The sequence below is a fragment of the Pleurodeles waltl genome, chromosome 8, assembly GCF_031143425.1.
Source record: "Pleurodeles waltl isolate 20211129_DDA chromosome 8, aPleWal1.hap1.20221129, whole genome shotgun sequence".
In the NCBI taxonomy this organism is placed as follows: Eukaryota; Metazoa; Chordata; class Amphibia; order Caudata; family Salamandridae; genus Pleurodeles; species Pleurodeles waltl.
In genome coordinates, this window is record NC_090447.1 from 518,226,385 (window position 1) to 518,238,845 (window position 12,461).

At 43.3% G+C, this 12,461-nt stretch overlaps 1 protein-coding gene across 2 annotated transcripts in view; it reads left to right on the plus strand.

Annotated features, from left to right (window-relative positions):
- RS1 (retinoschisin 1) overlaps nucleotides 1–10,607 on the plus strand; it is a 71,771-nt gene extending 61,164 nt beyond the window's left edge. Inside the window, exons 5-7 of one of the 2 annotated variants that reach the window (XM_069204507.1) lie at nucleotides 1,148–1,289; nucleotides 3,083–3,278; nucleotides 10,141–10,607. In XM_069204507.1, the coding sequence (XP_069060608.1) occupies nucleotides 1,148–1,289; nucleotides 3,083–3,278; nucleotides 10,141–10,293 (491 nt within the window). In that variant the 3' untranslated portion in view covers nucleotides 10,294–10,607. The remainder of the gene's footprint in view (nucleotides 1–1,147; nucleotides 1,290–3,082; nucleotides 3,279–10,140) is intronic. The other variant, XM_069204508.1, reaches the window with a different exon arrangement.
- Nucleotides 10,608–12,461: the final 1,854 nt, after the last annotated feature.

Genomic DNA, 12,461 nt, shown 5'->3' on the forward strand with positions numbered 1-12,461 from the left:
GGACAAGAGTCCTAATGTACTAACGAGTTTGCCATAGACACAGAATGGGTAAAACCCTTTCATACAACCGGCCCAAGGATCCTATCGACTTGGAGCAGGGTTTAGAGTATTGAAAATTGCTGTAGCCTCTTTAGGTGTCACAGTCCAGAAGTGTAATTCATCTTGCTCATGTGCTGAGTCCTGAGTGAATGAATTGGACTACCAGTCTTCCTCTCTCCTTTCGTGGTGGTTCATGTGGTGGCAAGGGTATTTGTCTCAAAGTGTACCTGCATCACTTGGCTCCACTCCTCAGCAGGGGAAGCCCCTTCAGAGCCTACCTGTCGATCAGCAAGGAAATGTAATACTTAAGCTTCTCCCATGCGGAGTTAATGGCCTGCTCAACTTTCTTGTTAGACAACTTTTTGTCGTTGTGCATTGTGTTTTTTACAGTCTGCCCTCATTCCCCAAAGTAGTGAAAAAGTATTGTCATCTGGAGTTTTTATTATGCCTGTTGTGCCTTTATAATGGTGGTAATGGTTTCATGTATTTATACAATGTGTTACTAATGCCGGTTACATAATGGTTGAAGCATACTACAATAAGTCACATTAGTTAGAAACATTATGGGCCTGATTACAACCTTGGCGGATGGGATACTCCGTCACAAACGTGACGAATATCCCACCCGCCGTTTTACAAGTTACATAGGATATAATGGAACTTGGAATACGGCAAACAGGATATCCGTCATGTTTGTGATGGAGTATCCCATCCTCCAAGGTCATAATCATGTTCTCATGCTCATGTTTCTAAATAATGTGACTTATTGTAGTATGCTTTATCATGTCCTATTGCTGCCTCTGCTGCTTGGACAGCCCTGTCTTCTCACTTCCCAGAATCCTACAAAAAATTTAAGCAAATACGAGAATATCAGGGCATCCCTTCTCCAAAGTCCAGAAGAAAGCAGTCTAACATTTAACAGAGTCATTCAAGCTTGGTGCACACGAACAGAGTGTGAACTAAATAAAGATGCACTCTAGCCGAGAAACTGTATTTTTATGTATGAACAAAGAAAAAGGTGGAATATGTTAAAATGCCAACCCAATTATGTCAATTACTTTTGAATAACCTCTAGCCATATCATGCTAAATTGTTTGTTTCCTAACAGAGTGTCCATTTCACAAGCCCCTCGGGTTTGAGTCGGGGGCTGTAACTGCAGACCAGATATCCTGTTCCAGTCAGGAGCAGTATACTGGGTGGTATTCCTCATGGACAGCCAACAAGGCGCGACTTAACGGACAAGGCTTTGGGTAAGGATGAAAACTGATTTACTTTCCAAAAGAGATGTTGAATGAGGTGTTATTTAATGGAAAGCAGATCAATTGGAAAATGTGTATAATGTAAGAGTCTACTATCCAGGCCACTACAGATTTGCTAGGTAGTGAAGACTCTCTTTCTCTCTCTCCCCCTCCGGTGGTAGGTCCTGCCTGTAGGTTTGCATGGCTGCCCCCAAGAGTAAGCTAACGCCGCTGTACACAGTCAAGTGGTGAGAGATAGGGCTCCCTGACTAGTAAGTCCCTGTTGGTGAAAGCCTTCACTGATTACAACTGTAGTCAGAACTGGATTTCCACTTGGGAGGCCCTTTGTGAAACCAATCGTACCCCATCCCTCCATTGACTTCCGCTACTGAATGGACGCTACAAAGCCAGTTGAAAATAGGAGAACTGTGCTAAAATTAGGCCAGCCTTTTGCTGATCTAATCATGGCCTATGTATTTCAGGGATATTTGCAGGTCTTCCTAAGACACGAGGTGTCCGTTTGGGAGCAGTTCCCTTGCAGAAACAGACACCCATGACCACCTTTGTCCACCTGGGGATTTACCTTTTGGAAGTCTAGTGTACTGGCAGATAGAAATGGATGAATAGGAGGAAAAAACACCCAATCACCCCTTTTTCCGGCCTGGGGAGATGGGGTTACTTTAGGTAATCCTTTTCCTCCTGAGTTTATTGCTCAGCGGAGCCAGCATTCCACTCTTGCACAATGTGCACTTACACACAAAAAGTAGTCCCCTTGTACAGCTTTACAAAAAAAATATAAACTTAGACAACGCAAAATGTTTACAACTGGCTCCAGACTATTGGATTTACCAATTCTTGTTTCAAAAGCATCCAACTAGTTAGTTTCTACTTCAGCTCTTGTGGCAGATTATTTTCATCACAAATCGTGTTTGTGCTCGTTGGGGTTTAACCAACATGGGTATTACAAACTTCCTTGGGATCAAGGCTGCTTGAACAATCTTTGCAAACCCCTACATCGAAGTCAGAAAGAGCAAATTCATTACTTGTACCAGTGTGCAAATCTTTGGCTATATTTCACTGGTTTCTAAGCCAATACTGTTACTCTGCGATTTCTACCAGAGCAGTCACTTGCCTTGCAATGACCAAAACTTTGGCTCCATTATTTTGTCTGACTCTAACCTCAACCTCATACCAAAGAATGAAATTGCCTTAAAGTCATAATTTCTTTCATCTAAAGAATTTATTAGCTAATGTAAAACGTACATCTTGTAACAAATCTGTTTTGAAAAAGCCTAATTAATAATAATGTATATAGCATAGCTTGTGTGTTTTTTATATTTATCTTTATTACATTTAAATAAATGTACATATAATTTTAATGTTACCATCTTCCTATATAAAACACAACTTAACATTAACTGGACAAAGAATGTTAGTTCTAATCGCTTATCCTCTGAAAAGTCAATCTTTGTTCAGCAAGATCCTCTAAAAACCTTAACTCACTAGCATAACCTTTCCACCGTCTTAGTAAAATGATTCTCTGATAAAATTCCCAAGACCCCCACTCCCTTTCAATTAGACAACCCTGCAAGCCTCTGAGTACTGCTATTCCCGTTTTAGATGCAGTCTTGGGCCGACACAATCGCTCTTTTGGCTCATATGGTGTGAGTGTGTTGGTCACATTTTAGGGTTTTGTCTCCCTCCAAAAGCTGTAAGGGTCAAATCACCCACACAACATATACTTGTTCAAACAATGATGACGCTATTTGGACTTTTTCTGGTGTGTCATTCTCCGCTCCTGGCAGGTGTTCCTGGCTTTCAAAATTTCAAGACAACAGTCAGTGGTTGCAGATTGATCTGAAGGAGCTAAAGGTTATCTCTGGCATCCTGACCCAGGGTCGCTGCGATGCGGACGAATGGATGACAAAATACAGCGTGCAATACAGGTTCGATGACACGCTGAACTGGGTTTACTACAAGGACCAAACTGGTAACAACCGGGTGAGAAATTTTGACAATTTGGTAATGGTGTGTTTTGTGAGAAGATGTTTGCTGGCAGAAACGCCTGCACAAATAAGTATGGAAATCCTTGCAAAATTATATTGTGTAAAGTTATTCCCCATTTATATGCTATGTCTGCAGTAATGCAACAAATTCCAGGTCTAAGCACAGATGTAGTGGCCACTGTAAAAAATATTTTTTTATTTACTGTGTTTTTTAAGATTAAGACTTTCAAGATGTACTTAAAATAATTGACAACTAAAAACGAACCGAATTTTTTTTTAACATCTGTTACGATTCTAGCGACTAGATTCAATACTTAGGTGGAATGATCTTTATGGTCAGACTGTGGGTAGGGTAGAGTGCAATGCCTATGTTGAATGAACTTTCTAACCTGCCAGTTGCAAAATTGAGTTTAAATGTCACTAGCTGATAGTCACACCCAGATTTTCAAATATTGCCAGAAATCGCTGGCCGACACATCCGGAACTTCCCATTTTGACGCTTTGGTGAGTCGTCGGAATGGCTACGTTCTTCTTATGAGGCTAAGGTTCCTCGACAGGAGAGACACGGGGACATGGAGGCAGTAAAGCAAGGTGGCAAGTCAACGTAAAGATAAGGGGGCGCAGCGGAAGACAAAAGGAAGACAGGGAACAGAAGAAAACATGAAATAGAGGAGGTGGCTTCTTCCCTGATGAACAAAACAGAGGTGCACCAGGGCCAGAAGCAGTAAGCTTCTCTACTGAAAATCACAGTTACAGAACATGTGACAGCAGCAGTAGTGCATAGTGCACAAGGAACCAGCATGACACAGGTAGCAACAGTGCATGCTCCCTTACATACACAGAACAGTTACAGCTTGTGTGGCAGCAGTGTGGTGTGGTGTGTATGTGTGTGTTTTGTTTGGGGGGCAGCCCATTGGGCAAGGGTCGCTCCCCATGGGGGCACCTTACTGTTGGCCATATCAGCCTATTTTTGGAAGGCCCATCTGCCAAACCCACCAGAGACCAGGGAAGATTTTATTTCAAAATAAGAAGGTGGGTGTATGGCCATACCCCCACCCCAAATAAATGGGGCCAACGTTGTTTTGCCCACCAGTGGGCAGATGGGGCAATTAACTGCGATCCACCCAGCAGAAAGTCCACCAAATGCCAGGGAATTAAAATTAAAACAAATAAATTGTGTGGTGGTGGCTACCAACCAGTATGGGCATGGTTATGGCCCCCACCCCAACTGAAGGGGGTAACAGTCTTTCAGCTCCCCCCGCATACTAAAACATCTTATCCCACGGCAAGCTAGTGGACATTTGATTATTTGGGGTTTTGGTTTTACATTTGGGCCATGAGAGCTTGGCTAACTCTCAAAATCTTCCCACTTGAAATGGTGAGGGCTGCACTTTTTGGACTTTGGGACACTGCCATGTAGAAAAATCCACAAGACCTAGACACATCTGACATCTAAACATCTGGGTGAGTCCAAGGGGGTGTGCTTCATATGCAGTCCTCACCATTTTCCTACCTACAATGCCCTGTAAACCTCCAACTTTGCTGGAAATCACACATTTTTTCCCTATTTTTGTGATGGAGCCTTCCGGAATCTGCAGGAATCCACAAAATTCCTACCACCCAGCATTGTCTCATCTATACCGATAAACATTCTGCTGCACTTGTCAGACTAAATTTTATTTTTCTTCAAACTGCCCTTTTGGACCCACTTTGGTTCCCCCTCAATTTAGACATTTTTTTGGCTCTTCCCTGTTACAAGCACTGGGCCCACCTACACAAGTGAGGTATCATTTTTACCGGGAGACTGAGGGGAATGTTGGGTGGTAGGAAATTTGTCCTGGTGCGGTGATCCCACACAGAAATGTGGGAAAAATCTGATTTTTTAGCTAAATTTGAGGTTTGCAGAGGATTCTGAATAAGAAAACATTGGGGGATCTATGCAAGTCACACCTTCCTGGACTCCCTCGGGTGTCTAGTTTTCAGAAATGTCTGGGTTTGGTAGGTTTCCCTAGATGGCTGCTGAGCTCAGGACCAAAAACGCAGGTGACCCCCCTCCAGCAAAAACAGGTAGTTTTGTGTGTGATAATTTTGATGTGTCTAGATAGTGTTTTGGGGCATTTCCTGTCACGGACACTAGGCCTACCCACATAAGTGAGGTATGATTTTTATCGGGAGGCTGGGTGGAAGGAAATTTGTGGCTTCTCTCAGATTCCAGAACTTTCTGTCACCGAAATGTGAGGAAAAAGTGTTTTTTTAGCCATATTTTGAGGTTTGCAAAGGATTCTGGGTAACAGAATCTGGTGAGAGCCCCCACAAGTCACCCCATCTTGGATTTCCCTAGGTCTCTAGTTTTCAAAAATGCACTGGTTCGGTAGGTTTCCCTAGGTGCCGACTGAGCTAGAGACCAAAATCCACAGGTAGGCACTTTGCAAAAAACACCTCTGTTTTCTTTGGGAAAATGTGGTGTGTCCACATTGTGTTTTGGGGCATTTCCTGTCGCAGGCGCTAGGCCTACCCACACAAGTGAGGTACCATTTTTATTGGGAGACTTGGGGAAACATAGAATAGCAAAACAAGTGTTATTGCCCCTTGTCTTTCTCTACATTTTTCTCTTCCAAATATAAGACAGTGTGTAAAAAAGACGTCTATTTGAGAAATGCCATGTAATTCACATGCTAGTATGGGCGCCCCGGAATTCAGAGATGTGCAAATAACCACTGCTCCTCAACACCTTATCTTGTGCCCATTTTGGAAATACAAAGGTTTTCTTGATACCTATTTTTCACTCTTAATATGTCAGCAAAGAATTGACGTATACCCGGTATAGAATGAAAACCACTGCAAGGTGAAGCTCATTTATTGGCTCTGGGTACCTAGGGTTCTTGATGAACCTACAAGCCCTACATATCCCCGCTACCAGAATAGTTCGGCAGACGTAACGGTATATTGCTTTCAAAAATCTGACATCGCAGGAAAAAGTTACAGAGTAAAACGTAGAGAAAAATGGCTGTTGTTTTCATCTCAATTTCAATATTTTTTTATTTCAATTGTTATTTTCTGTAGGAAACCCTTGTAGGATCTACACAAATTACCCATTGCTGAATTTACAATGTTGTCTACTTTTCGAAAATGTTTAGGTTTCTGGGATCCAGCATTGGTTTCACACCCATTTCTGTCACTGACTGGAAGGAGGCTGAACAAACAAAAAAATCGTAAAAATGGGATATGTCCCAGTAAAATGCCAAAATTGTGTTGAAAAATTGGGTTTTTTGATTCAAGTCTGCCTGTTCCTGAAAGCTAGGAAGCTGGTGATTTTAGCACCACAATCCCTTTGTTGATGCCATTTTCAGGGGAAAGAACAGAAGCCTTCTTCTGCAGCCCTTTTTTCCAATTTTTAAAAACAAAAACATTTTCACCACATTTTGGCTAATTTCTTGGTCTCCTTCAGTGGAACCCACAAAGTCTGGGTACCTCTAGAATTACAGTCAAGATGCTACAATACTCAACATGTTTGGGTGATCCTTTTAGGGGGGTCACCAGTGGTTGCACAATGTCAGCTATGGTATGTTCTATCTACCAATGTAATGTACTGCATGACTAAATACCCCAATGGAGAGACCTGTTGGCTACGCCAAAGCATGTTAGATCTATCCTTAGCAAGGATCTTTTGATTTTTACCAAAATTATACCTGTTACCATACATAAGGGACGGAAAAGAGAAAGATGAAAAAACTGTGACAAATGGAGAAAGCAGGGATGATAAAACACTGCAAGAGTTAGATGAAGAGGCAGGGAGTATCTGATGGTGGATTACATGTGAATGGGGTGGAATGAAGACTATGCAACCTTAGTATTTGCACACTGGCCTTCAATAGCACCGGCCATGAGCTTCTGAATAACATTTTGTGAACTCACACTTATTCATTTACAAATCAAGCACTGACCTGCACCCTCCATGAATCCATCTCATCCCCCTCCCTCCATCGCATTCCCATCACACAACAGAGTCAAACTGGCATGGGCGCTGCACATGTACTTATTTCTGTGTACATGAGGAAGTGTGCACTGCTGCTGCTGCCAACAGCAAAGTCTGCCAGCAAAACACCGCCAGGCTGTATCATTGCTCATGATACGGTCGGCGGTGTTTTGCTGGCGGGGTGCTGCTGCTGACAGCAGCACCACCTTACCGCCGTCCGCCGCCATGACCGTTGACGGTATCCGCCAGCCTTCTAGCAGAATTCCATCTACGGTCATAATGCAGGTGGGCGGCTGGTATGTTGGCTGCCGTCGCCATAGCAGTAGGCGGTCAATACCGCTGATGTTGTAATGTGGGTCATAGTGTTACATAAGATAGAGTGCTGGAACTGGGAAAATGAATGAGCTGAATGCTGTTTGTTTTATTTTTTGGTAAACAAAAATGCACAGGTTACTTTAGACTACATTTTGGGGTCACTAATCCACAGTTCTTCCTTAATAAAACTAACCTATGAATAGTTATCCTTCTAAATCAGGCTGGAATATTTGAAAGCAAGATGTTGCTCCACAGGGAGAGATGCTGAGAGAGGGGGAACTTGAGTAACTGCTATACAAATTACTGGAGACAAGGTGGGTGAGCGAACTAATTAAAAGGGAGAGCTGAGCTAAGGGTCTGTCTTGGGCCTAAGAATCCCTCTTAGCTCCAATAGCCCAGCCACACTTTACTCTGGGTATTCTGTACCTGGAATAAACGTAGGTGCCGTTGCAAGTGTGATACTTGTTTTGTAGCTGAGGCTATCTCAGCTTGCACTCCTGAAAGACCATTTTGTACCTGTGCTGTGTGTGTGAGCAACTCACACTACTTCCAGATGCTTCACATTGCTTGTTTGTGTTTACTAGGTATGGGTGGAATTGGCTAAGTTTCATTCCACGGTATTCTGCAGAATTACATTAAACTACTGTGAGATTCGTGGTATTCCACAAAGAGGCAGGGTGGCACCGCAATGTGCAGTGCATACCCCTCGGTGCCCTTACATACCTATGTAAGGGCACAGAGCGGTATTCACTGCAGTGCATCCAATTCAGTGCCCTGACATACTTATATAAGAGCACCAAGGGGCATGCACTACAGTGTGGTGCAGTGCATACCCTTGGTGTCCTTACATAAGTGTGTAAGGACACCAAGGGGTATCCACTTCAGTGCAGTACATATCCCTCAGTACCCTCACATATTTATGTAAGGGCAACGAGGAGTATGCGCTTCACTGCAATGCATACCCCTCAGTGCCCTTACATACTCATGTATGGGTGCCAAGGGGTATGCACAGCACTGCAGTGGTTTAAATAGGGCTGCAAGAGGGAGAAGTCCCACTATTTTTAAATCACTGCAAATTCAAGTTTAATTTGCATTGGGTTTTAAACATAGAGGGATTGTTCCCTCTTCCAGCCCTGTTTAACAACTAATTATAGTGCTGATTCATTTCGCAGGCAGAGCTGGAATTTAATTAATTCCTAGCAGCTCACCTGCAACTACATACCGGTGCGCTGCCATTGCTTCGGGATCACAGCTTTCTTATGCAGGCAGAGCACCAGACATAACTGCTGCAAGCTTCAAAACAATGCCACACTCTTGAAACAGTATTCTGCATAGTCTGTCTTTTGTACTCTTCTAAGATGGCAGACCAGTGAAAAGCTTTAATTTTTAATTGTTTGTATTGAAATACACGCCATCCACATCTGCATGTCATATTTTCTTTCTTTCTTTTTTCTTGCTTTTCTTTCTTTCTCCATTTCACCTTGTTATTTTAAGGCTAGTGGGACTTACTTTTTGTTCTAAGACTCTTTCATGCAAAAGTTTACAACGATCAGGCTCTCATAGTCTTGCAGTGCTGGTCCACATGTGGTTGATGGGAGATTAGATAAACTCAGTGGACATTCAAGCTTCACTGTAGCTTGCTTCAAGAGGTTTAACACTAGTGGACCAATGCGCCAGAGAGTCAACCTGTGTCTCTTTTGCCACCACCTGTCCAAACTCTGCTCCTTCCTAGTGAGCGGTGTACCTCTGTGTAAGCAGTGTGAGGGCAGCATAACCACCATGATATGTGAGTGCTTTGCAAGGGATGAGCCTATTGAAATGCTGGATTACCAATATCTTTTGTGAATGCAGTGTAAACGGTCTACAGATTGAAAGTTATGCCTGTGAGTGCAGAGTACAGCATATGCCTGTGTGAGTGAAAAGTGAAGGTGTGCCTATGTGAGGGCTGCAGTGTGAGTGTGGGGTCCCTGCATGTTATGTCTGTGTGCATACACTTCAAGGGCAAAATCTATTGGCTTTAGAAAATCATTGTAGGGTTATAGCTTTGACTTGAAGAAACGGGGTGCAAAGAGTGAAAACACAATGTTGTGTGTATGGGAATTTGAGTGAGTTTTAATATGGCAGATCCATACTCTGTTGAAGGAGGTTAAGGAGTTGTCGGGGCAGCTGATAGACTGAGATGTCACCCTAGGAAGGCAGCCCAGTTACTTTGCTTGCACTAGGGCTTATGTCAACCTAGCTAAGCCACTGGATGTAGCATGCCTAAATCTCAGAAATCTATATGTTTCATTTCAATTTACCCAAGATCGCCTGCATGTTGTACCCCTCCTTTCGTCTATGTGGTAGGGCCCCATATTCCCATTACATAGAGCAGTGGTTCCCAACCTGTGGTCCGGGGACCCCTGGGGGTCCACAAAGCCTCCTCAGGGGGTCAGCAATGGCTTAGAATATGCATATCAGAAGGGCTCAATCTGAATAAAATCACATTGCCTAATGTAGGCCTATGGTATGGACATAACTCACTTGCTTTTTATATTTATTTGAATTGTTTCCGTCTTGTTTGTAGGTCTTCTATGGAAACTCTGATCGACAGTCATCTGTCCAAAATTTCTTGCGTCCTCCGATTGTTGCCCGTTACATCCGAATCATACCGCTGGGATGGCACGTCCGCATTGCAATCAGAATGGAGCTCTTGGAGTGCATGAGCAAATGTGCTTGAGAGCCTGGAACTCTATTCCTTCTCTGGATTATAAAGGTGAACAGACACAATGTGGGGCTATGTCCACAACTAATTTGAAATGAGGAGCATAAAACGAGTCCTGTCGATGACCAAAAATGTTCCTTTTCATATTGTTTTGTCTTAAGTGATGTCACATGAAGCTATGCTTTGGCTATGTGACAACCACTGTGGAAATGTTGACGATAGATCAGTAGGCATATCAGTTCTAATGCAGAGCTGCTGTGAACATCTTTGGAGTCATTTGTGTAATGTAAGTACTGGAATTAAATATTCACTACATGTATCAAAAATAAGGCAGTACTCTTCATTTGTTCAAAACTGCTACCAACCTCAACCTTACATTACAGTGGGCATCCACCATGAAAACAAGCACTTGCAAAGCCAACAGGTCTGGCTTGCATGTTGAGTCCTGACTTAAGTTTTATCAAACGCCTGGTGCAGTGAAAAAACACACAACAGAAAAACATTATTTTCTATATACAATGCCTCTAAAAGGTAAACTGTTTAATGTGTGATGACCGAGTGTACTTTCAGATGTAAAATAGTTCCTCAGTGTAAGGGTTTGGGTGTACTACATGCTATGGCTATAGTGCCTTATCATGCGGTACACTCACAAATACCATCTTGGGTCCAGTCAGGCTCCTTTATTTAACCTTAAACTTAACCCTAGGTAGCTAAATGGGAGTGGTAAGGCTTAGCAAAGGAACTACATTTAAAGCATTTAATAGCACCAAACAACTAAATAAGAAAATCACAAAACAAGAAAGAAATACGACACCTGTTTATAAAAATAGAGCATATTTGTATAACTTTTTAGAGTTCTTGTTCATCAAAATTCACTGAAAAGTTCCAGAGATATGAATTTTTAAACCTTCAATATTTCTTTAAATCAACCACAAACAAGCATTGGTCAACAAAACGTCTGTAAACTTTTGAAAGAGTTTGTTCAGCAACTCCGACTCAAGTTGGGTGGCCAATTCTGACAGGACAGAGGTGTAGGAGTCCAGTAAAGATACTTTGGACAGTTACCTGGGGGGCCAGAGCCTTTTTCAGTCTAGTTACAGTCTGTAGGAGACAGTCGCCATAGATAACAATAGAGTGGTCCTGATGCTGGGGATGCATGAGAAAAGAATGCTTGAGGATGCTCTTGATACTGTGCTATGGACAGGGGTAAGTTCCAGGCGATCCTTTAGTCCATGGGTAAAGTGAGGTGATTATGGGCACTGAACCTGTGCTCCTACGAAGTCTTCTTTGCAATGGTAGCTGTGGCAGACTTTTGGTTCTTGCGACACACGTCAGGCTGTAAATCTTTGGTGGGGAGCTAGTGTCCCTCTTAGGCAGTGAATACAAGAACAGACAACACCCATGGGTCCCACAGACATGGGTGCAATTTTTGGCTATCTCTGAGAAGCCTCTCAAAGTACTCAGCATCCGGTAGCGACAAAATGTCTGCAGTTACTACCAATGTGGCAGTTTGGGCTCTTCCAGCTTTAATGTCCTTGGTGATGTTCCAGGAAGGCAGCCGACTGATCCTTGGAGTTACTGCCTTGATCTGGGGCTGGGAATCAACTTTTGCTCCCGTCAGGGGCCTGGGACACAATCCAAACTTTACTAGCCCAAAGTGCAGCAGGTGAAGTACTTCTGATGGTGCAGCTTCTCTTTGTGCTCCTTTCAGAGCCAGCAGGATGGTCCTTCTTAGGCCCTATCTCCAAATCCACAGTGTACTGAGGGGCAGGGAGCCATAGATGCAATATTTAGCCCAGGAAAGAGCCCAGAGGGGACAAGGTGGTCACTAGCCAGTGGGTCAATAGGTCCCATTCTCTTTGGTGGCATAGTTCCTGTCTTGTGTGGCATCTGGCTATCCCAGAGTGCAACATTCTTGTGCCTTTCAAAATGGCATGACCCTTCACTTGGCTGTTAGGAGCTTGGTAGACCACCCCAGAGTTGTGGCTACCTAAGTGCTACAGGCTCACAGGAAAACTGGTTCTGGCACTAGATTTCCCTCTCTGTCCCTGTCTCTAAAATGTCTACAGGAACAAAAGAAAGCCTGCTCGGAGTGTTATCACCATCTGTCCTCCAAAGGTGGCTTCCCCTTTGAGGCTCGCCTTTTGGGCTAAAACTCAAGTGGCCATCCTGGGGTGGAGGTC